At 36.2% G+C, this 25832-nt stretch overlaps 1 protein-coding gene across 1 annotated transcript; it reads right to left on the reverse strand.

Annotated features, from left to right (window-relative positions):
- Nucleotides 1-331: 331 nt before the first annotated feature.
- On the reverse strand, nt 332-25832 carry LOC104072321 (collagen alpha-1(XI) chain-like). Its single transcript, XM_009572955.1, has 18 exons — nt 25746-25832; nt 25142-25249; nt 24899-24952; nt 24551-24604; nt 23283-23336; nt 15262-15315; nt 14737-14838; nt 14603-14656; nt 9869-9922; nt 8861-8968; nt 8232-8285; nt 8107-8142; nt 7942-7995; nt 6861-7110; nt 4513-4625; nt 3627-3695; nt 2756-2989; nt 332-1003 (listed from the first exon to the last, which is right to left on the reverse strand). Exons 1-18 carry the CDS (start codon nt 25830-25832, stop codon nt 857-859), a joined length of 1686 nt encoding a protein of 561 aa, XP_009571250.1. The 3' UTR covers nt 332-856.

The raw sequence follows: 25832 nt of genomic DNA on the forward strand, positions 1-25832 counted from the left end.
GACTGATTTATTTCACACAGATTTTTAACAGATCTCTTACACAGTAGTTGTTTTTTTTCTTACACATTTTCCCCGCCCAAAAATATAAACTTGTTTATTTTAGGTATATACATGCATCTTACGAAATTCTGGAATTAGAAAAGAAAAAGTCTGAGGTATAGCACCATGGAACACAGCACCTTTGAAGGTGCTTTCACTATTGAAATTCATCACCACAGAGTGATATCAGCAGAAAAGAGTTGTTTGAGTGTGCTGCTCAAGATCTTCCAGTTTTGCCACCTTAAGTTTTGTTGGCGACTTCAAATAACAAAGCTCTTCAACAACAATATATACAAAGGGATTTTATTATTAATCAGAAATGGAGTTGGCTTCACTGGCAATTACAGCTTTACTTTTTCAGAATACATACACAGTATTGACAATTTAGTTTTGTGATTATAAAATAAGAGCCAGATGCAATTCAGAGACACATGCAAGTTTTGGAAATGGACAGAGAAATAACAGTATAGTACTGTACACAGAATAATTACAGTTTATTAAACACTTTCTTAACACCTCTTTGTTGTAGTGGAAGGAGCACCATGTCATTTGTTTTTTTACAGCACCAAATGAATCCAAAGGGGGGTGTTCCTAAAGTGAGCCCTATGTTGTCTGTCTGTGCCACAGCATCTTTGCAAAACAAGTTTAAGTCATGTGATTCTGGCCCTACAAGGGCAACAATTACTTTCTAGATAAGACATACATACACAGCAAGACATATTTTCTATGCCATCCTTATTCAAAACTTGCATGTGGCATGAAGTGGGTTGGTAGCACCAAAGTGCAACATTTTTGTTGATCTGATTTTGTCTTAAGCTTAACCAAGGAAGCAGACAGGACCGACCTCAAATCCAAACTTCTGGTTCTGATCACCAAAGTCATTGATCATCACATCAACTATAGGCACTTGGTCTATTTTGGGCGTGTTGATTTCGATCACTGTCTTTGCATAGCCCTTTCTTGACTGTTAAAAAAGAAGCAAAAAAAGCAAACATGGTTATATATCAGAGCAGCAAGTGTGTGCTGTAGATCTTCACAGGTTATCTCTCAAGTGTAGAATTTATAAATTATTGCCCCCTCATGCACCAGATATTACAAACTCTAAAATTTATGTTTTCTTAGGATTTTATTTTAAAAATGTGACATGGAATGTTTTTGGTTTTAGAAAGAGATTGGCCCATAGCTTTTTGACTTACTAAAATAGGCCTACATACGAAAAATTATCTAAGACATTAAATGTTTCGTAGAGAATTCTGAGTTCGCATCTATACTATTGAATAAATAATAACAATATTCTCATAGCAGTGTGCATGTCTTCCTTGTGAAGAAATCACTAATTAGTTCTGAAAGACAGAAGAAAGATCCCCTTCTAAGAAGAAAGACTGTCTCACAAAATACTACAGCAGCTGTTTGGACATGGAAGAAGGTAGTAGTCTGACTAGTCTGACAGGACTGCCAACTGATGCACTTAGAAACCAGGTTTGAAGGCACACCCTTACTTCCTTATAAAGGCTCTCTCCTTTGTTAGGAGCTCTCTCCCTTTTCTAAATATCATCCACCCAAGTCTTCATGTTAGTTATCAGGACTGCACTTCTTTCAGATGGTCTGTTATATCTTGCTGAGACCCCTTTCAGCTATGCCAGGGTCTTGGAGTTTACATGAGCATCCAAGTTGGTAGGTCTAAATGTTCTCAGTTTAGTGATGGGGTTACACCCTAAATCACTTCCAGCTCTCTCTGGAGCTCTACACTCGCCCACTGTGGATAACAAAAGCAAAATAAATATACAGGACATACAGAAAGGCTGACATGATGCAGTTATGTATTAGAATCTCATTACTGAGGGGAGGAGATTCTGTATCTACCTGAGCTGCATCTCTGTCTCAGAGCCAGGTATGTATCCTGGCACTTTCGGGTCTCTGATTCTGTATCACTGACTTCTCAGGAACTGCCTTCAAAACGCTCCCATATCAAAACGCAAAATAATTAATGAGGCTTCAACTGTCACTTGCTCCTTTGATGTGTTTGTTTCAAAGTGTTCAGTACAAACCATTCTGTTTCTGAAAAGAGGTAATAGTTGCTACGCCTACAAAGACCCTGCTGGAGAGGTGGTCAGAGAGCTGATCCATGTTTGGACAGCTTCAGGGATTTTAGCCAAGCTAAGAGAGGATTCTGAAAGGTACAATCCACAAGCTTCGCCTGGCTTTGACTACCAAAAAATGAGAAAAGGAAATACAAAGTCACATATCAAACTATGCAATTAATTTACTATGTTTGGGTATGTATGTATGGCTTAGTTCATACATGTTTTTACTGTATTCACTAAGTATTCTGTCTACGCATGCCTTGATTTTGAGTATAAATATATTCTGCTGATGGGTTGCCTCCCCTGATTATGCTTTTTTGCTTCTGTTCTTCTCTTATTCTGCGCTCGTGCTAGCAGATAGTCTAGTTTCAGCACATTGGTGCTGACAGCCTGTATCCATGCCAGGTTTGTTCCATTTCTGTTGCTTGGCTTATGGTGTTTTTTTTTTGGTACCTATATGAAAATTGAATAAGGGACTAGTGTACTGTAGTTAAAAATCTATTAAAAGGCAGTCCATTAAAAATAAAGTGTTTAGAAAGCTTTTCTCAGAAGAAAGCTGTGAAAAAATGAATTTGTTTGATTTCTACTTTGACAGGTTGGTTTCGTAAAGACTCTTCTGAACCTCTACTTACTGCACAGCCGTCGTGAAGAGCTTTGATGTAAGGATTGTTGTCATAAGACATTTCTTCATCATTCGATCCTAAGAACCTTAGCGCTTTGTCGTAGCTGTCAGATGATGCATCATGCCAAGCTACGGACTGATGACAGTTGTAAGTGAAATTTTGTCTGGCAGAGGCACTCAGTAGTTTAAGGAATGTCATTTGGACCATATTAATGGAATTGCCTTCAACATCCAAATAGGAAAGCTGGAAAATACAGGAAGTTACGTGAATATTTATCTATTTCCTTTGTTAAAATGCAAAAGAACCACACAACTGTCCTTAATAAAAAATCAACCAATGTATAACATTTTATGGTCTTTTAAAGTTCAGTGAAGCTATCACTCAGTAAATAGATTTTCATGTTGTAGGAATATATTTAGGATGAAGAGCTACATATTTTACCTTCATTCTAGTGGGGAAGACACAGAATTACTCCTACCATATAGTGTAAAACAGCAGAGTCTGTTTGGGAATCTGTTTTTAGTTAATTATAAAGTTATATCAGCCTGCAGTCTCATCTTTGCATACTCAGTATATTTCCAGTTACCTAGAACGGGGTAGGGGATCTGTGCTCCAGCTGCTTTACTAATGTTCAGTGGTGATGTGTGGTCTGCCAGAAGCCAGATCCTCACCACCATCTGTGCATTGGGATCACTGTGGGACAATACAGAGTGGACTCCTGCTGTTCAGTGGCAAGAGGCCGTATAAAGCTGCTCTAATATTTAGGGAACTGAAAAGTCTTTTCATTATCTAAACATTTATAAAATTCCTTGGGATTTGTTGATCACTGATAACATGTACTTGATTTGTGAATAACTGTCATGTTGCAGTGACAACTTACAAGTTTGCCTCGCTTAAATTCACTAAACCAAGATCCTGGATTCTCCTTTGGCCATGATGAAATTCTAACCTGTGTGGTAAAACAGCAGAGGTAGAAGTATTTAAAACATATGTTAACAGATATGAAAGTTTTACGTTATCTGGGACAAATTTCACATCAGATAGTAAAGAATGGTTCTTCCTTCTGAGATCTCAGCCTCATGAAAGCTTTAAAATAGGATGTTTTTCTTGTATAGAATGCCTTCAGATTAGTTACTTTAAATGGAATCCAAGGTGATTGCTTATAAAGAGAGCTAGTTCTATTTAAAGGAGACTGTTGTCATCTGTTAAGATTCAGGTAAACTGCTGGTATAAATTGTTCCTGTGAAGAGTGTCTAAATTAAAGTTTTCACTGGTGTTGATGCTGATAGATCTCTCTCATTTAGGCAAGCTTTTAGAAAGCCTTCCTCTACACCATGTGCCCCATCAGAGGTAATTTATAACAATGAGTGAGGACACTGTTAATACATAGTGTTTTACATCTGCTTTGCATAGGTATAAATGAATAGATATAAATGAACCTACAAGAGAAACACAGTAAGAGTTTAGCTTTTAGGTGTCAAATGCTAGATTATGCATTTCAACTGGCTGCACAGCTATTTTGCGCTCTGAAATGCAGTGAAAGGTTAGCAAGCAGGTGCATCAATTCCCTAAGCTAAAGAGTGAAAATGCTGTTTGTTAACTCTATGTACCATTTTATCACTTCATTCAGATTTATGCAAATTTCAATGTAATCAGAAAGACAGATATATGAAAATGTGACAGTATAATTATCCTGTTTAGTTCAACATTGCAACCGCATAGTAGGATCTGTCAACAGCCAACTGAAAACACAGATTGGTACTTACTCCTTCAGATTTCTTATCTGGGTAGATGCAAGTTTCCCCACCTGCTGTGAAATTGCAGTATACCTTGAAGGAGTCTCCAGAACAGCCCTGGTTAGGATCAATCCAATATTCCCCTAAAACAAATGAGAAAATATTTGCCTTATATAGTAGAAATGGTATTTGAAGGTACAGGTTTTACTGCTACCTAATGGTCCTCCAAAGTTTGTAGCAAAATTATTTTATCTGAATGATGAAAAAGCAACCCTTTCTTTTCTGCCTTGTGATTTTTTGCTGTTGTTGTTTATGAAAGATAACACCAGGATCAAAGTCTATTTTTATCTGTGTCCTTTTTAATTTTACTTCAAACCATGAATGTATTGCAGGATACTGCTGAGGTTTTGGAGGAACTGCGGAGACCTCAGTCTAGAGAAGGAAGGACATTACGTGTGAGACATACCTTGCAGGTCTCAACAATTTGGCCATTTCAGTATTTCAGCTAGAAGGATAATTTGTGCCTGTCGTGATAGCACTCTCAAAAACAGAGCAGAGGCAGTCTTGGGCAGAAATAAGCTATGGCTTAGGTCAGAGAGCAAAATCTGGAGTCATTTGCATACCTATCTACATAAAAAGTTGGTCGCCCAGGGCTTGGTGAGGTTGTAGCTGGCACAAGTACCTAAAGCTTCCATTGAGAGAGATATACCTCAAGCAAAGATGCTGCGAAGCTGCAACACTAGTGAAACTTCAGGCTGCTTTAGTTGATAAAAACACCTTAACTAATGCTTGGTTAGGTGACATAGTGGGAAAGACAGTTAAAACTGGCATGAGGCTTCCCATAGTTTCAGCAGTCCTACCAGACTGGCATGATTGAGAATTCAGGCCCTACAATGCTAGGGTGAATGAAGGCTGGGGATGAGAGAGAGCTGCAGTCTATCCAAGGCCCATTAAAAATCAGCACTTTTTAAAATCTGCCATTTTAATTATAATGATCATTTCTGTGATATGGGTCCTTATCTCCAGCTAGTTTCACAGCAGGACAGCAAATGATTTTCTGACACTACTGTTCTAATCCAGTTTCAAGCAAATAGTGGAGGTTTCAAAGAGGCATGACAAATCCTTTCACCGGTTCTGTCTTCTGAATACAGGGCAGAGACAAAGCATTTATGGTATTCTAAAATTCTATTGATTCAGGCTCTGTTTATTGAGAACAGTCTTTCCTACCTGTAAATCTTGTCCCTGGAAAATTCTGTATTTTAATGAATGCATTTACTTTTATTTTATCCAAAAAAAGATTACTTTGATACGAAGAAAGCTCCAAATAATAAGCAAATACTGGTAAATGAAGAAGGTGAATGTGTTCTATAAAAACCATTCATTATTGTAGAGGTACTGAATAGTAAAATACATACTTTTCATATAGCACATACACTGCTTAACTACTCCTCAAGGCAACCATCTGTTTTTATCTAGCTAGAGAGAAGGCAATAAAATATTATTAACTGTCAAAATCTATTCTTCCTCCCATTTAAAACCAGAAAAATACTACATTGAACTGGGAAAAATACTCATTGCAATCGAAAAAAATATGAAAAGATGAAAACTCTGTGAAGGTTGGCTTTCATTTAAACTTTTCCAGAGGGGTGAGCTTAGTTAGAAAAAAAGAAGAAAACAATGAAGAATAATTAAATCGAGATAGTTCTTCAGAACACAGTGTCTTGTTCATACTACTCTGCATTTTATTAAGCTAGTACTTAGTAACATTAAACAGTATCAGAGGAACTTGCATGTCTGTTTGCTGAATGATATAGAACAAACAGTGGTCATGCAGTAGAATAAATTACTGTTTCTAAGGATAAAATAATAGTAAACTTTTTGAGAGTCATAATCAATACTAGATCTCATATAATACCAATGCTATTTTTTATTATTATGCTAAGCTGAAGTATACATCTACTAAAATAATTCTCGTTTCTTCTAAAAGAAGCTATTAGCTATCCCAGCATGCTGACATTCGTGATTTTACTTTCCATTGATCTAAACAGCATCAATCTTTCATCCCTCTTCTGTTTGGATAGTTCTGGAAATGCAAGGCCCACCTTTCAAAACAATAACTGTTTTTTTATTTAGCACTTTTAAAAGTTTTAAATCTAAAATCAGATCAGGTTATGTATTTAAAGAATTTTGTCTTTTACCAAGACAACATCTCTTTCTTACATTTTATAAACTTTTATACCTGCAAAAATGGCTTTAATGAGACTGTATTTATTGGGTAACTATATTAACCATCTACCAATAATTAATTATTCTGCCAAAGTATCTTAGCAGATCATAACTTCAGCCTCGTTTGTCTTTGTCATGCAATATTAACATACCATCTGGGAAGTCTGGGTGGCAGAGTTGCAAGTCTTTGCAAGTTCGGGCTGGGTTATTCTGAGTGCCCATTGGATACTTCATATGCTCTATGTCTTGCTTCAGTGAATTCAGTGAACCAAAGATCTCTTCCATGCCATCGGAATAATCCAGAATATTATCACCAGCATCAGATAACGTGTAATCAGGAGATCTTCTTGTCTTTTTGGGTGACTGGATTGGCAGCGGCTGGATTACCTCACCTGGAGGGCCCTGAGTGGAAAACAACATATCTGGTTATCTTTTCTGTTTGTTTTTCAGCTGCATAAATACACAGAGGAAGACCACAGAATGTGGCTTGGAGATGCTTTGTAGGCTTTCTTCAAATTCTTTATTTCTTTATTTCACTTATTTCCTTCAGATTTTTGCCTATGTGCTTTGATTTACTTGCAGAAAAAGATGATTGTAGAAGGCCAAACCGTTGTTGTGCTCTAAACTCTTCCCACTACATTGCTGGTTGGGGAAGAGTGTGCTGCCCTCACGTAAGTTAAGTGTGCAGAACTGACTTGCAATTGTCTCTTTATCCCTGGCAATTCCCTCAAGCGCAGGCATAGCCTATGACAAATGAAAACAGTGGATGTTTCCTATGATAAAACTTTAAAATTCCACTTGGGGTCTATAAAGCAATATTTAATTTCAAGAAATTGAAACACTTCATTCAGATTTAGACTGTTTTCATTTTAGATTGTTACGATATGAAAAAGAAATAGTAGAAACAGAAGAGTATTAACAGGGGGAAACCAAAATCATTCCATTTCCTGCGCTTCAATATAAGACATTAAATAATTATTGCAGGGGGGTTTTTTGTTTGTTTGTGGGGGTTTTTGTGGTGTTGGTTTTTTTTTAAGTTTCTAATGGCTTTTTCAGTGCAGACAATGTATTTCTGTGTCTGGTGGATCTGTGTTTCCTGAAAAATGAATTTTCAAACAATCATTAATATTTTTCTTATCTGCAAGTTCACAAATGGTGTTTTCTACCTGTGTCAGAATAGGGTCGTCATGTCAGTGTAATGTGCATGCATGTCAAATAAGAGTTCTTACTTACTGGAGGACCAGGTGGACCGGGTAACCCACTGTCACCCTTTTGTCCAGTAGGACCCTATAAAGCAATGAAAGAAATGCAGTGTTGACCATGCTACACAATGTTAAAAAAAACCACACACAGAGAAGATAAGTAAAAGAACCAAAAATATGGAGGAAAATTACTCACGCTGGATCCTTTGGAACCTTTTGGACCTTGGGGACCCTACGGGCAAGAACATACAAATATAGTTGGAGTATATTCCACACAACAGGGGAGTGTTTTGAACAGGAGGACTGGATGAAATTACTTACAGGTAAACCAGGAGGACCAGGGGGTCCAAGAGGACCAGCAGGACCAGAAATTCCCTAAGAAAGAAGAAGAGACTAAGTACAGAACTAAAGTATTCTACATACTGGACTGGATTAAAAAAATCCATATCTATGAAAAAGGTAGTCCTACTAAGTGTCCAACCCTGACAAGTTTTGATTTAGGCCATTTGTTAGAGTCCAAAATAGTTTGTACCTTTAAAATATTATCTGACAGCTTGAGTTGTTTACACTTGCAGTACTTATAGTCACGACTGTGTTCCCCTTCAGTTTGTCTTGGAAACCTCACTTTTTACATAGTGCCTTAAAACATGGCTTAATAACTAGGAGAAAGGAAGTTAATAAACATGAGGAGATTGGTGCTGCTAGTTTTATCTCGTCCCTAACTTAGGTGTATGTGTTTCCTTCATCTTCTGAAACACTCTATGATCTCAGTACAGTTAAGCTGTTTAACTTCACTGTGTTTGTACAATGCCTAGGAAAGTTTTAACCTCTAGCAGGAGGCTCTGGGTGTTACATGTTTATAGCACCTTTATGTCTCTGAAAGAAAGACTGGAATACGTACTCTTTGCTTGCATGGAACTTGAATGAAAACACAAGTATGTTTTACTCACTGCATCACCCTTGGCTCCAGGAGATCCCTGTGGGCCAGGAAGACCCCTATCACCCTTTTCACCCTGTTCTCCTGGAGGTCCAATCAAGCCAATCAATCCAGGATGACCCTAAACAAGATAGAAGAAAATATAGTTAAAACTCAATATATATAAAGTAAATGTGCTTTGCAAACACACAAATTAGAGCTTTCAAATGTCATCACTGTTGCTAGACAACAATTAACCTGAAAACAAATTATTCTGAAAGCATGTTCATTGTTATTAGTTGGCCTTTAGACTTGGAGATTATTTGCAAGCTGTGACCACTTATTCAGTGAAAGAGATCTAAATGCAACATAGTCCTTACTGAAACTGATACAGAAATAACAATACCTGTGGGTACAAATTTCATACCAACTTTCACATTTAGATGCTATAAGCATATTACAGAGTTGCGCATTTTTTCCCACATGTAATATAGCTATATAAACAGCTGATCCAAGCACATAAACAAAAACTGAAATTCACAAGATACAATCATATTTGTATCCCTTTCTCTATACAGTTTTTCTCTGATACACAAGCAAGCAATAAATTGTTGGGACTCCATTAGAAAATACTATTCCGGATGCCTCAATCCATTATTTCAAAAGAAAGTATTATAGCTTTTAAATATTTACATTTTGTTGTCTTAAAATAAGAATCTCGAATACTTTTTATTTCTACTTATTTTGTTTTTGTAGAACAGTTCTCTTTACATCAGTGTCTTTGGGATTTTCATTGCAAGGAAGAATCACCTGGTCAATTGATTACCACAGAGGCAGTAATCTTTTTCTTTCTATGTATCTCCAGGATATCAGATGTGGCTTAAAACTTCATTACTCTCAAGGCTATGGGAAGCTGACTGATAGACACAGTAAGTTGTCTTGCTTTCTGATACAAAACCCCTAGTGTTTCTTTCTGCTAATTTTATACAGACTTTTAGACTGGATCAAAATTACAAAGGCACAAACAATGAATAAAGTATACCTTCTCTCCTTTGGAACCTGGGTCTCCTTTCAGGCCAGGCAAGCCAGGTGGACCCTAAATAAATCAGGGGAAGTAATGTTAAAATAAGTTTTAACATACTGCACAGATCATGTTTTCTTGAAATATTATTAAAGGCAGTGTTAAGTCAAAGTACAGAGTCATTCAGTGGTTGATGGTTGTAATTAATGGCATGTGATTTAGGCCCCAAGATAAAGTTGAAATGTATGTTTAAAAAGGCATAATGATGCCACTGTAGCATTTAAATCACTTTATAATTAGAAATCTATAAAGAATTGTATGATTAGAAATCTATGAAGCAGAGGGTCAACTAAATTCTTAAACAGCACTGAAAGCATCCAGTGAAGCAAGTGATATTTAAAAAAAATTCAAATAATTTTTTGTTGATTAGCCTAATTTTGCTTGTGGTTACATTACATGCTTTCAGTTATTACTTCCACCTTAACTGTTGTACCTTATTTTAGTTCCTTGTGTTAGCCCTTTCTTTCATAAGACAGTGGAAAGCATCCTCTTAATTTATTTTCTCCCAGTTTACTACAGCTCAGTAAGATTTTTGCAGAATATAAATGCTAATAATGCCTGTAACAACTGCTCCTCAATATTGTTTTGTCGGAGAACTACCTCATATTTTGTTTCAGTACTTGGGGTGTTGTCTTAGGATTATGGTTTCCTTGACTTGCCACCTGAAATTCCTTTATGAGCATGAATAATGCATTTAAATCTATATTTTCTAAATATTCAAGTCTTATCTACTCAACATTGCAAGTTTACTTAAGGTGATCTAGGTGTGCTAGCTCCACTGACACGTACAAGCTTCTGGTCCTTTGTTGCTTTTGTAAATGTGATTAGTTACAGAAATTACTTAGGTTTTGCAATACTAGTCTGGGCAATCCTAAATGCTTTTAGGAACTGCCTTAGTCTCTTTGGGCCTCCACTCCTCATTTGTTGGATAGAGATAATACCCCTACCTTATAGAGGTGTTAAAGTGATACCTTTTTAGGTACTTACATGGTTCACATCATATATGCAACTTAAAATTTTAAATTTGTATTTACAAGCCATCCTTTCTGCAGCACAGTAAAGACATATGTTACTTTATGAAACTGAGTGAAAAATGCTTTTTACTCTAAGTTTTATTTGCAGTTGTCCCTAAACATTACTCCATGCAGCTAGATTTCTGTAAACAGAAATATGCTGGGGCAGGAGGCAGAGCTGTGAACAACCAACATAGGGTCAACAGAACCATTCTAGAAGCCCTTCCATATTTTTGGGGTGGGTGTGGGGAGGGGACAATCCAAAACACACTTTTTTTTCAGGTGGTTCCAATGTAAGCTGATGCTTAGAGAATCTATTGGAAAACTCCATTGCAGTCTTGCTACCTGGGAAACTACTGCGAAGGATAAACACATTCACATGGATAGGTCTTACTTTCTGCACATCCCTTCCAAAAAACACAGAATAATCTTGTTATAACTTGACACAAGCTTCTTTTCCCTGACAGTGCTTTTTTTATCTTTACTGGGGTCATAAGAGCAATCCATTAAAGCTACTATTTTACCAATAGTCAAAAATATAGCTGGATAGATGGCACAGAAAAAGATTATATATGAAGCTTGTTAAAATCTCCTTGGTTTTTTTTTTTTCTCCAGCTTTTTTTTTTTTTTAAATTATTTTAATCCTTATTTATAATTTTAGAAGAATTTTGAGCGATTTGAGAAATCTTCTGAGGTTCATAAGAATGGCAGTGCTGGTTTTGTGTAATTTGTACAGAATAAGGTGAAAAATTCAGGCCATGCAGCGCATATGCAAGCACAGAAAAGGCATTCATTTCTCAGAGGCTATTAATCTCACACTGAACATGTATGCATTAGGCGTAGAGCTGCTAGACTAAGTCAGTATCTCATCACTACTAGTCTCCTGCTGGCAGGGGACATCTGTGAAGTTATGATATGGATAGCAGTAGTAAGTGACCTTTTCAACCTGGCACAGATTCAAAAGTGCCATAACACTTCATGTACAAAATACTATTCCGTACGTATCCTTTCCATTTTTACTTCAGGATATCATTAGATGCAAAAGCCTAGGCAAATACATAATTCATGAATGAAATTTTTAAGCTTTTGGAATACAGAATCAGACATTTTCACCTGCAGTGTGTTGTGGTCTACTGCAGATATGCTTTCATATTCTTCTCCTGATAGCAGTCTGCTGCGGAGGGAGGGAGGGTAAGGAGGGAGACCTAACCTCAGCAACTTTTACACATAAACTTTACTTTCTTGAAATACAAAATAAAGTTTAAGTTGCAGCAATACATCTAAAAAAAGTTCTCGTTGAGCTGACAGGAAGCTGTGCACTTGGGAGTTTATAATTCGTTAATACACTCAGCTTCAGATTTGAATTGAGTATTTAAGCTCTCAAATGTTGGAAGAGAGATCTTTTGATGATGTATTTGGAGGCTTCTGGTGACTGACATGTGAGAAAGGGATGCTTATTATTGCTGAATAATTGTTCATTGGCTTTTAGATTTCGGCACGGAATTGTAACTGAGGAGATCACTTTTCAGTTCCCTGATTTGTCCCCCATGCATTTTATTTGTAAATTGGGCACATCATTTAAAAACTATGGTGGTGGTCCCATCATAAGCTCATTGGAGAGGAGATTTTTATTATGGGCTTCGCACAGGGGAGTCCTTTTCCTTGCAGCTTCTAATTCGTTGGTCCCAACCTCTGACTTACAAGCAATATGTTATCCATGAGACTTCAGACAAAATTAGAATGTTAAAATGAAGGGCAACAAAGAGCTGTAGTGTAAGCTGTAATGAGCACATTATTTGCTCTTTATTGTTTTCTAAGGGACAGAGAAAAATGAAGTCATGTAGGTGCCACTGTAATACCATCTATAATTATATACACAGAAGTGATCAATAGATACATCTATGCACCAGATCACTGTTCATGGAAGAAAAAAAAAAAAAAGAATCTTTCTAGTGTGTGTGGCATAAAAATATATGTTCTGAAACTCTTTGCTTATAGGTTAAGAAGTTGTGTGTTTGGAACTTTTTTGGAAATGCAAATAGTTACCCAAATACTTTCACCCATGAAAGTGTTTTAGTCAATGAAAGAAAAGGCAATTGCTCATGTTCATATATGCACATGAACGTGAAAGATTGGTTTAGGGTAAAAGTCTTAATTTATGCAGCATTTCAGTTTAAATTCCCCATTTTTTCCACTTTCATTTTTATATACTGGAGAAGTCTGATACGGAAATTTTATAGCTGATGTTCAGACCCTGAGTTCCCCCTGGGGAGGCAAAAAAAAATCTTTGAAAGATTTTGAGTTCATGTATATAGCTTAAGCGCAAAAACTTTCAATATTAGGGCTACCCAAGGACCTGTATCCTCTAAATCCGTATAGGAAAAGGAACAGAGGATTTCCTTCCTACGCTTCCTACTCACAGCCTTCCTTTTCCCCTTGAAGAACCACATCATTTCTGAAGGATAGCTCCTTATTGCCCTATTCTCCTAAAGTAACTTGCTTGTATATGTTGGCATAGTTATTCTTCTGGCCAAAATAACCAAGTGGATTTTACTTAGGATGTGATAACACTGCTTGCAAACTGTAAAATGCCTTGAGACTGTAACACTTGTTTATTTTTTTTCCACCAAACTATAACAGTCCGTGTTTTGTTTCGAAGCTTTTTATTCCCAATGTGTCACTCAACTGTAATAATAGAGTGGAACTCTGCTTCAGTGAGTTTGGAGAGCAAGGGATATGAGATCTTTCCACTAAATTGGATCACCTTTGCTTGACATGTGAAGAATTAACCTGCTGGCCATATAGTTTAGATTTGAATTTCTGCACATAATGCTGAATAAGAACACCAATATTGTGCAATTTGTGCTCACGGTGGTGTTTTTTCAGCTTGTTAGAAAAAATGCACTAAAATAGCAAGTGTAAATAGAAGCAATGATATAATTTGATAATATGTCATCTATAAGCTTCCCTTGCTTTAATTACATTATTAACGCAGAGCAGAACTGTAGTATGCCCTAGATGCCCTAGAAACTGGGAGCTTGGTTCATTCAGACCCTTTTAAACACTTTGGTCATGGATTATATTTCCTGGGAATGCCACAATGAACAACAGACACAATGCTGCTGTTCATTTTTATAAAACTAGCATGTTTTCTTCTTTGGTAGAAGTCCCCCTTTGGCCCTATTTCTGATTTATTTTTTCTTTCTCTAAGGAATAGATACAATCTAAACTTTTACCCTATGAATAATGTTTCCCTAAACTAGCAGTCATTAAAATCAATGGATGTACAAAATTTACCACTGCTAAGGAAACAAAATGATTTAAGATATTAAGCTTTGCTGATGTGGGGACAGAAGTAGATTTTTTTGATTGTAAGCTTAATTCATTTTATTTTTATTTTTAATTCTATTCAGGGCATTTCAAGAATTTGGTTTTACACTGCCTTATTCCACTTTTTACCTGGTATAACTCAGCAGCAGTACTGAGTACAGCAGTTCAGCACAGCTGCCTACTAAAGTAGAATGAAGGCAGTCGTGTATCAGATTTTACCAGCATAGAAAAATAGTGACTTTGTGCTAAGAACTGACTTGTACATTCATTTTTCTGTAAATGCACAGACACATTAATGGTATATTTTAAAGGGTGCTTTTTCTGTTTTGGCACTGAAAGGAAGGGTACTCACCAGAGGCCCAGGAGGGCCATCCTGACCTGGCGCTCCAGGTAGACCTTGTTCTCCCTAGAAAAAACATGAAGTTTGCTTTACCAGAGGATATCAAGAAATGCAACATTTAAAATATTATTATATGCTCTCCTTACCACTGGGCCAGGAATAAAAAACTCTGGGCCAGGTTTTCCTGCAGGTCCCTGTGGACCAACTGGACCTGTTTTTCCAGGAGCCCCTTCTGCACCAGGTTCACCCTAGAAAGAACATAAGCAACAGGTCAAAGAAGCAGAGCTGACTAAGCTTGGCACTGTATGATACACAAGCTGCAAAGTGAGAGCAGTGTTTCCCCACTCCATTTTTTAAAAGCTATTCTAAAACAGTGTTCTGCACAGGATGGTTTTCTGAACAAAATTTTGATAGCTTCATATAAAGATGTGTCAACAAAGCATGCTCATCTTCCTTTTCTGCAGGGGTGAGCTAAGTTGGGCCTGCACCGGTGGGAGTCCACCATGTACTCTGTTATGTATTGCTACTAATTCTGGGTCTTAATTTGGATTTTACAGTTTACTTATTATTACTTTGGTAAGTTTCACACTCAGTGCATGATAAGCAATTTACTTTTCATTTATATATAGTTTACATTTCCGTGCTCCTGAAAAAAATCTGGAACGTATTACCTTTGCACCTTTTTCACCTTGTCTGCCTTCAGCACCAGTTGCTCCAGGAGGTCCCTGTAAAAGATGGAGACTGAGCTCATAATCTCAGTTTTCTAAAATATTACCAGTGAAAAAATTCTGAGAGTGTAATTTCCACTGTATTAATAATTAGTAAATGCCAACAAAAGGACATTACATTTCTTTCTTGACATTTTATTCACAGGATAAAAATCCCAGTCTGTCATATCAGCTTTTTCCCTTTATAAAATTTTCTGGGATTTTAGAATATCTAAAAGAATATATATCACCTAACACCTCTGATATGATGCGGTTAAAAACAAATAAACAGGTTGGAAAAAATCAAAACAGGATATAAAAGTAAAAGGAGAAGAACAATACTAATTTATATATACAATAACAGTTTGAAACTTGCTTTGCATTGGCTTCTATCTATTCACTGTAGTTTATCCACTAATTCCAAAAGGGCCTGTCATTCTACAGTGCACAGAATGGCATATACTTCTTTATTCTCTAAGTCAGGGATAGGCTCAGTAAGCCTTTTGATTACATTTGGACAGCCAAAAATCGATACATGACTTAATATTATCCAGTAAATATGAAAGGAAAAAAAAAAATCACATGACCAGAGGTTGTAAGGAATGAAATAATGACACTGACTGCAAATAGCTCTTGGTACCGGGTTTCCTGCTATTGCTCTACGAAAGTTCTTTTTGACTAAGAAGATAGAACTCAGTACTGCAGGAGGATGTGAGATGGGATAAGGTTCAGGGGAAGGCCACAAAACAGGAGTCGCAGCAGCACTGTGACTACCTAATGCTGATGTCACCCATCTTTCATTTTCTTACGGTTCCAGTGAAAAATAAAAAGACATTTTTCTCCTCCAAAACATCAAGGGTTGATCTTCAGGTCAGGGAATTAATATTCATAGCTTCAGTTATGAACAGAAGCAGTATCTAGAATCTAATGTACTCTTTGAAAATAGTTTTTATATATACACTTAGTTTAGAAAAGAGGTACTCACATAATGGACCAACTGTTTTCCTACAAAGTTAATTTTTAGCCTGGGAAATGTCTTTATTACAAGTAGCTATTTCTTGCCAAGCAATGAGCAGCTTAAAGCAAAGGGAAAGAAAAGTGACTATGATCAAATACAAGGTGATTTTCTGAATCTATAAAACTTACTCCCTAAGACTCGTGTTCTTTAATGCAACAAGCAGTTTGTTATGTAGAAATTAAAAAAAATGTTTTAAGGATGAGAAACAAGAAAAATTCAATCACTTCCATTTATTTACTGCTTTTTACTTCATAACAATAAACAAAAAAATGCAGGCCCTTAAAAGTAAAGCACTAAAACACATTCTTAATTTTACAGACAAGAACTGTTCTTCCAGTCAAGCATCAGGGCTTTAGACCAGAGCTTGACCTAATAGCAATTTTTTATACTAGAGCTGAATTTAGCCCAAACTTTCTATAGCCTGATATATTTCACCATCTACTACTATTGGCACATACCTTGAGCAACGCCACCAGTTTTATTTTAATTCCTGGAAATTTACATTTTATAACTATTTACATAGAAGTATATTAAGATCATTCATTTGCTTCTGAAATTAAGCTTTCTCCAGGTGGAACTGAACATCTGCAGTACTGTATGAACCTCTTGGCCAATAGAGATAGTTCGGGCTTTCTATCAAATGTAATGCAAAATGAATTGAATTACCCACAGTGGATTTCGGTCATTTGTTGTGGTTATCAACAGGTTGTTTTCTTTGGTATTTTTAAGAGCTGTAAGTGGTAAAGGACTTAGTTTTACCTCTTCAAAAGACAGAGGAGCTAAAAAGCCCTGGGCAGTGTGGTCCAATTGCTGACTCTCTAAAACAGGAAGAATAATTTAAATCACTACTGTTCCAATAATAATCTCTGATGCATATACCCCTTTGTGTAGGTTGTAATCAGTTGGGTGGATCACAGTTTGCCGTGATAACAAGAAAAATGATTAGCAGGTATATAAATAAACTCAGGAACATTTTAGAAACAGGACTTTTTTTTCTTACATGAATTAATTTACATGCCCATTGTCTTTACTGCTTGAAAATTCCATTTACTCAAGTTCCCTTATGGATCATAATCTACCCTACCTAAGAAACTGAAAAGGGTTGAGTGTGGTAGTTTGTATTTGAGAAATATGGTCTCTGCATAATCTAGAAATACAGCTGCAACTTGAATTAGCAGGGCTAAAAACACTGTGATCGATAAATTACAAATACAATGAATCATGATTGCTAAACAAAGGGGATGCATTCATTATCAAATAGTGCCAATGCTGTACCAAGCGCAAAGCAGCTAAATGAACTGCTCTTTCTAACAGGCTGTGATTGCTGGCATGGCACAGATGATGCTTCTACAGAGAAAGACTGCTCATTATTATTTATCTTACCTTCCTACACTTGAGTTGTTGGAGTGTCTGGTAAATTTTAACTGACAGAAAAGATCTCAATAGCAATAATTTTAAATTAATGCATGGCTCCCCACCCTCACCACCCCAGCTACCATGGTGATTTTTATGATCATTACACTTCAAATTTGGACATATTGCCTGATACATTTTATGCAGAACTGAGAAGACAAAAGAACTCATACAGAAACAAACTTGTCCTCAGTTTTTGTTACGTGAACCTATTTGACATTTTTGTCTGCTCTTCCACATTTCATAATTTCATTAAAATAATTTAAACTGTTGTTTATAGCTGTCCGTCATCTGACTAAAAACATGATTTCCAACACAGAAGACCATTATGACATTTCATCAGTCTGTTAAGATAGGAACCTGGCGTATTGTTAGGTATCCTGTGCATTTTCAGTCAAGAGAGAAAATGGGCTTAATTTTTAAGTGGTGTGTGCACCCTGCTGAGGCAGCATGATGCTGTAGCCAAAACGGAAAAAATCTCCTTCCTAGAAACAACTCCTTTTTTTCTAAGTTATTCAACTCTGTATATAAAGGCAACTAACCAAATAAACTTTTGCTTCTCAAAATTTAGAGGCTGGTTTTGTTGCAGTATTGACATCTATTCTGTTATTGAAAGCAGACAGTATGCCCTCCAGTTTAGAACAAAAATGTATCTTAGTCTTGCACTTTAAATTCTAACATTTTTAGATTGATATATGGAGCCTTATGTGCATGTGATCTAGACATCTGATTGACTCTAATAAAGAAAACAGCCAAACAGCAGAAAACACGGCTGATGGCCCTAGCAGACTGAAAGGTTGAGAGGAACATAAGCAATAAGTACTATCTGTGTTGATTTTTATTGATTGTATATGTTATTTGTTTTAAGAATGTATGTTGTTTGGTGGTGTCTTTTCCTTGTGCTATTTTTAACATTTGTCAGATAGAAATCAATTAATTCAAACTAGAGATATTACCCAGTACTCTATGGCAAAACAACAAAAAAAAGTCCCGGATGTATGTACAAAGAATTAAGTTTCAGAAAAAAATAGTAACAACATAACTGTAGAGTGATACGGTCTTTGTATCTACATTTCTAGATAAGCAGGCATTGGATCAGGAGGCCTTTTGAGATGTTCCACTTCTCATTGATCACAACTCACTTATTTCCTACATTGGAAGGAGAAGCTGGAAAACATTACACCTCTTCAGAAAAACAGTCTTCACACAGTATGCTGTTGGTCAAAGCTGATGCTATTATGAGCAACAGGAAAGCTGTACAGCCGAGAACTCTCACTGACAAGCCCATAGCAATTTGTGAACTCCTTGGTTGTCTTAGATTGCTCCAACAATAAAGTTAACTTTATAATGCAGATTTTGTCTTCAGAACATTTAAGAACACTTCAGAAGCCACATCCTTGTGTGAGGTTGGCAAGTTTCATTTTTCTCTTTTTGCAGATAGAGAAATTCAGGCGGCAATATTACAAATATTTAACACATATAATGGGAAAAGGATTAGAAAAGGGGTTCCTAGTCCCAAAGCTGTATTAGACTATTTGTCTGTTCAGCTTGGAGTGTAATATACATACATGTAACGCCTCAAGTTTTGTAGAGAATCTAGGCTGATTTCCATCAGTGAAGAACTTGTCAACGGATTTGATGATGGAAAGCCCACAGTGAGAGCAAAATGTCCTGATGAAGAGCAGCCATTCTTAAATCAGACAGAACTAGTAAGGCTAGAGTTGCGTCCTGGATAGCTAACAAGTCAAGTCAGTGATCTGCTGTGGGCTACCTCTACCAAAGCGCCTATTGTGCTGGATATTTTTATAAATGTAAAGTAAATATGACATCTGATGAAGTGGTAGCCGTTGCATCTAGCCTCTGAGGTCTTGATTTGGCGAGATGCTTAAATAGGCACTGAAATCTGCAAACTGAAACAAATGCATGTTTCCTAGCAAGCTGGTATGCTATGTTGAATCAGGAATACTAGGAAAGTTGATCAATTTTTCAAGTACCTATAACAGATTTCTTTAAATAGTGTAAGTTTACTTTCATTTGCATCATAAGGCTTTGATGGCTTAACGTAAAAATATGGGTTTTGGAAACATTACATTTAATTGCTGCTGAGCATTCTTCAGAAAGGTGATACAAAACTGTTAGCATTGGCCAGCTAGAATGCTAAGTTTAGCACTAAAATATTGTAGTTTAATTGCTCAAGTTTTCCCATCTATAATTATGAAAGAACATATATATATATATTAAAAAAAATGTGTATTACGCAATTGATAACTTTGTTTTCTGTTTGACTTCAGTAACAATTATGACATGCTTTTACTTCTGCGCTATTCTCATTCACATTCTGCCATCAGTATTCCATTAGCTGACTATTTCTGCCTAAGAAAGAGTAGCAAATGCTTCTGAGTACATTCCTTTTATTTTAGAACTATATCCTTTTTGGGGGTTATCAAGTATAAGAAAACTGTTTTAAACCAAGGGAAATATTTTTTCCCCAAATATTTCCAACATTTACTCCTGTATTTTTATTGTTAGTATCTTCTCTTATTAAAAGTTATAAACCAGGATAAAATTTATACAGAATAAAAACCTGTCTTGACTGTCCAAGTAAAGCAAGGTATATATATATTCTTGTATATAGGAAATATTGAGCATAGTCTTTTATTTCATGGACAAGATACTCTTTAAAAGAATTACTGTTTTTTTAATTCATTACAAGGCATTTTATCATTGAATTCAAAAATAGACTTTAGCCAATACTAAATTAGTCCCTGAAAATCTGATCCAATGAATATATATTTTTAAATCAGTTGGTGTTTTGGGCATTGATCCTCTCTTCCATTGAACTAGAGAATTTGGCCTTCCATTTGTTAATGATAAAATCACTTCAGGTATATGTTTCCCTTGATAGATTTTATAGCTCTAATTTTCTAAACAGTATGTGCACAAATCCATGCCAGATTTGCACGCACAATTACTATGATTACTTGCACCATAACTACATAGATGTGTAAAGCCTTCTGAGCATGTATTTATCTGATCTGGTACATGCACATATCATTTCAGAAGTTAGGATCTGTAAAATATTAATTATGATTTAATGAAAATTTAAAAAAAAAATCAAGAATATATGTAGTCATTGATAAAGTCTCTCAAAGTGATTATGTCACAAGGTTTGCCCTTCATAGGTTATGGTTTTGGCCTACAAATATATATATTTAATCTAGTCATTCATCTGAATATAGGACTTCGGTCTGAAGATACTTTCAGTTTTATAAGGGATAGGCCAGTGTATCTGTGGTATGAGGACTTTCTGAAAGGCAGTGGTGGAAATATTTTTTGGAAGAGCAATTGTTAGGTCTGAAAAGTAATATATTAATTAGGGTACACATTTTGTGGATGCTCTAATGATCCATATTTCTTTCATCCATAGATTTAACCTTATGTTTTGATTTAGACTTGAGCTAACTGGTCGTTACCATGCTAGTCAATTTTACCTCTTCAAAGTAGGAATCTGGAACAGGCTTATTGTTCTGACGTGTACTTCCTAAGTGGTATTTCTTAAAAGAAATTCACTATACTTCTTGACCATGAGACCCTTGCTCAGTCTGCACAGCTCTGGTACTTATTGTCAAAGCTTTTAGAGCACCACAGTAAAACAGTTTTGGTATTGACGTATCTCACCAACTAACAGCAATCCTATTACCATTACCCATCAATAACTAGGAAAAATAGTTTATTCTTGACCTTCACTTGGTAGTTGAATGTCACTGTAAGTGTGTATCTGTAGCTGAAGTCTCTTAGATACAACGGGAAAACTCTATGTCCATGTCTTTCACTAGAATTTGTTTCACAGGGAAAGCTGGGGAAACCTCTTTGTAACCAGCAATACTAGACACAGATTGCTCAAAACTCTGAAACCTGGTAATAAACATAATTTCCTAAGACCAGGCGGTGAAACTGAGTTCAGGTCAGTTCCAAAATACAGGGGAAGAGGGGAATGAAAATGAATACCAGAATAAATATGGAGACTACAGTTGAGGAGTTCAAGGGACTAGATTTAAAAGTATGAATCTTGAGCTCTGCCAGCTTGTCATTTCAGAGACAGAAAAACAAAAAATGGGGTGGAATGTTGCTTTCTAGTAATATAGCCAGAGCTACACCTCAATAGGCAGCAGTATTACTACTTAAATGATATGTCCTTCTTACTCTGGATGAAAGGATACTTGTTACAACTTTTTTTGTTGAAATTGATTCTACCATAAAAAATGCTCTTCATTAGTTTTCATCAGTTGTATGTTCATTCTGCCAGCAAAGTATGAAGCTTTCAGTCCTTCACCGTTTCTCTCTGGTATAAATCTATACAATACAGACTCTCTACAAGCTTGAAACATTCAGGTACTCAAGTAATGTAGAATCTGAGTCAACAAAATGTTTTCTTCAGAATTCAAGAATGGGATTACTTGGCAATATCTAGCCATACATTTTCCCTAAATTGGAAATGTGTCAAACCACAGGTGATGCGATATTTGTGTTTCTAAAGCGTTTTTTATCTAGGTACAATCAGATGCAATATATCCAATCTGTTAGGAACGAGCTACTGCCTTTCTGTATAATAAAGCAGGAAGTTCTAATCTGATGTCGAACAAACATACTAATTACTAATATTCAATTGGGCTGTATTTCAGTTCTAGTGATAAGGTTGCTAATGCTACCGTAATCATTTACAGTATTATAAATGTTTTGCAAGTTGGTGGAGCAAATAGATTATTGTGTAAAATAGATGAAGCTAATTAGGCATGTCAGTTCACTCAAGCCTATTAAATGGAGCAATTTAACACATTTTGTTAAATAGCTCTCAGCTTACATTTAATGATGCCCCCTCCCTTGTTTTTTAAAGTGTAAAAACGGCAGCTAATTGCTCTCTGAAGCAGACCTAAAGGTTGGTGCATCTGCTACAGTTCTGTAAGTGTAACATTATTTACTTGTTTTGATTAGCTACATTTGTAAAGCCTGTGAAGCTTCAAAGGCTTTAGAAATAATGGAATGACTTCATAAGTTACAGAAATGTCTGCTTGTTAATTTTGTATGCAGAGGGGATGACATAGGTTTGCACAAAAGCTGCATTGAAAATATTTTATTTCAGAGGCTGAAGGCATCAAAGCAGACACATTCTTCCTGCTCCCTGCCAGCAGTCATGTGCCTAAGGATGATGTCTTGTATTACCCATAATCACTCACTCCTGTTAGCAAACTAATTCAGCAGACACTGAATTCTTACCCTAGTGGACACTGAATTCACTTGGATAAAAAGACAAAGTGCATTTATAGATAAGGAATACATTCTTCCCTATGTATTTTTGTTCCCATGTTCCATGTAACCCATGTTAAAAGGGTTTTCTCTGCTGTTTCTATTTTTTCATTTCTCCCATTGCATTACTTAGAAGAAACTTCAAACATCATACATGAGTGTCACAACGTGGAAAACAAGTAGCTGAAATTCTCTAAAACGTAACGTCTCAGAAAGAGAAATGTACAAGAGAAAACAAGAAATTACTTACTCTTTTTCCAGGTGGACCAGGTGGGCCAGCTTCACCTGAAGGACCTGGGGGGCCCTGCAGTGGAAAATGATAAACTCGGTGGTAACAAAGGATGAAGTTATTATCTTTATAAAATGCAACAAACATCTGCAATATGTTGGCCCCTTGCAATGGACGGAAAGTAAGTACCATAAATATATACAGAGAAGTATACCTGCTTATTCAACAAATCCTTTCTTAGGGTGGTCTTTTGAAATTTTTAACAGCTTTTGTTACTGTACAAAATGCAATCATTCTTTTTTTTCTTTTCTTGTTTGCAACAAAACATTTCAGACCCGAAAGTGGCTGCACAGAAGTAACATACAGTCTTAGCCTACTGCCTAACTCCATTAAGAAGTTTCTTGCTTTCTCAGGTGCTGAAGTTGTTACTTTTGCTAAAATCTTTCACTTACATCTGTGAGCTAGCTGCCCCGTGGGTGGCTTTCTGTTGAAAAATCTTTTATGCGCTGATAGCCATTTGGCTACTCCATCTTGGTAAGCTGGGATACTCTTAAATATTTCAGGGTTGCTGAACAGTTTGATAAGCTTTTCTTCAGGAACACAACACTCTAAAAGTACTTACTGTTAAGAAAGACGTACAGATACTAATTTGCTGAAGTTTGCAGGTAAACCCCAGTTTATAACTTACTTACAACCATATGTTCAATGTACTAGCATTTTTTATTTTCAAACTGTACTGTATAGGATAATTCTCTGATAATCAGAACTTCAGAGCTAGAAAGAGACTTTCCAAAATGGAAACCCTATCTTTTTGCAATAAAAAAATTAAATTAATGGTGTTTTAATATGGGAATTACAGAAATATAAGAACTTTGATGCTTAATATGGGTATTGCTCAGATACTTCTTAACTTTCTTAAAATAGAAACACCAAGGTTTTGCTTCATTTCATCAGGTCAGCTAATGAAGATTATTTGGCTGCAGCATTCCTTTCTTATGCTCAGGGTTGCTCTATTTTTAGTGCTTCTCAGCAGCTCCAGCACAAATCCTTAACACATCATTGGTTACTTCTAAAAGAAATTGAGCTCTTGCTTCTGATTGTGACTATAATATGGGCAGTTCTATCTCTACAAGGAAATAAATAGATATTTTTCAGTATAATAGAAAAAGCGTCCATTTAGAAAATATTTTTAACACTATGAATGTATAGAAACCACTGATTCGGCAAAAGATACTTTTTTAGCATAGGAGAGAACATGCAGCTGAAATAAAATGACAGAAACAACTTACAGGTTGACCAGGATCACCATCTTCACCCTTCTCTCCACCAACACCATCTTGACCCTACAGAATTCACAGGAAAATAAACAAAATACAAAATTCAGCTAAATTAAGTAATTTAGTTTCATATACAAATATAAGAGCACTATTTTTCTACAGAGCATTTTCTTAAGTTCACTAGTTTTCAAAACTTTTTAAAGATTTCTAAACCTTTTTTAAGCCTTAAGAAATACATGAACAGAAAAGCAAAAGATCTTACAGGCAAGACCTCATCCCCAGACAAGGAAGAGGCAGGGTTAACTAGAATTTAGTGCAAGCCAAGATTAGGACCTAAAACTGTTTTTTAAGTTTACTTACAGCTGGACCAGGTTCCCCAGGGGGACCAGGATCTCCAGGAAAACCAACTGGGCCCTAGATAAATCAGGAAAAAAAACAAGGAATGTGTCATCCATTGACAAGCAGGTAGCAATCATCACAAATATTTTATGAAGCATATAATGATTTTAGTTCAAATGTAGAAAATTATGTACAGTTCTATATGTAGCACAACTTCAGCAGTGCTTCAGAGTGCTTTGTGTTAAAATTATTAAGCTCACTTACTGGGTTACCCTTAGGCCCATCATCACCTGGAGGTCCTTTAGCACCTGGTGGTCCAGCTGCTCCAGGTGGACCAGCTTCACCTTTTTCTCCCCTTTCACCTTTTGGACCCTGTAGAAAACATACGAACACAGAAATGTCATCTGGAAATTGAATGTTTAAAAAAAGATTACAATGGCAAAACTGTTTTTCAGACCTGGGCAATGTTACTCATCAATAGATGCTGGCATGGAAATCAGGACTTCAGCCTCAGATTGGAAAAACCTGTGAATCTCAGGTCGAGTGCCAACATCTGCACCCAGTTTGCATCAATGAACTGCCCTCAGAGAGAAAAACATGCATGTCAAAGTTAATACTTTTGGAAGAAAAAATAGGTACTCTCTTAGGAAGTCTTCAGCTTTGTCCTCTAGGTGTTAGTACAAGATGTGGCTATAATTATAAGGGAACAAATTGCATTTTAAAGGCATAAGTTGTTCACTGAAAATTTGAAGAAAACATACACAAGTACTCAAGTGATCTGATCAAATGCTTTCTAAAGTAAGCACTACCAGATACCTTAGTTCACCATAATAAAGGTTAATAGTAAAGGCAAAACCAAAATACTCACAGATGTTCCAGATTCTCCAGGAGGTCCAGGGTTACCAGCTTCTCCAGGTTCACCCTGTAGATGTGTGAGGATAAATTGATGAGTCAT

The sequence above is a fragment of the Fulmarus glacialis genome, unplaced genomic scaffold (genome assembly GCF_000690835.1).
Source record: "Fulmarus glacialis isolate BGI_N327 unplaced genomic scaffold, ASM69083v1 scaffold15442, whole genome shotgun sequence".
NCBI classification, from domain to species: Eukaryota; Metazoa; Chordata; class Aves; order Procellariiformes; family Procellariidae; genus Fulmarus; species Fulmarus glacialis.

Bases quoted from the DNA above. Each gene is read 5' to 3' on its own strand.
- LOC104072321 (XM_009572955.1), bottom strand. From the start codon at position 25,832: ATGACTCATCAATTTATCCTCACACATCTACAGGGTGAACCTGGAGAA. The intron at 15,316-23,282 runs GTAAGTAATTTC...CATCTTTTACAG, and splicing joins CTGGTCCACCTGGAAAAAGA to GGACCTCCTGGAGCAACTGG. The intron at 2,990-3,626 runs GTAAGTTGTCAC...TGTATTTTCCAG, and splicing joins AATTTAAGCGAGGCAAACTT to CTTTCCTATTTGGATGTTGA.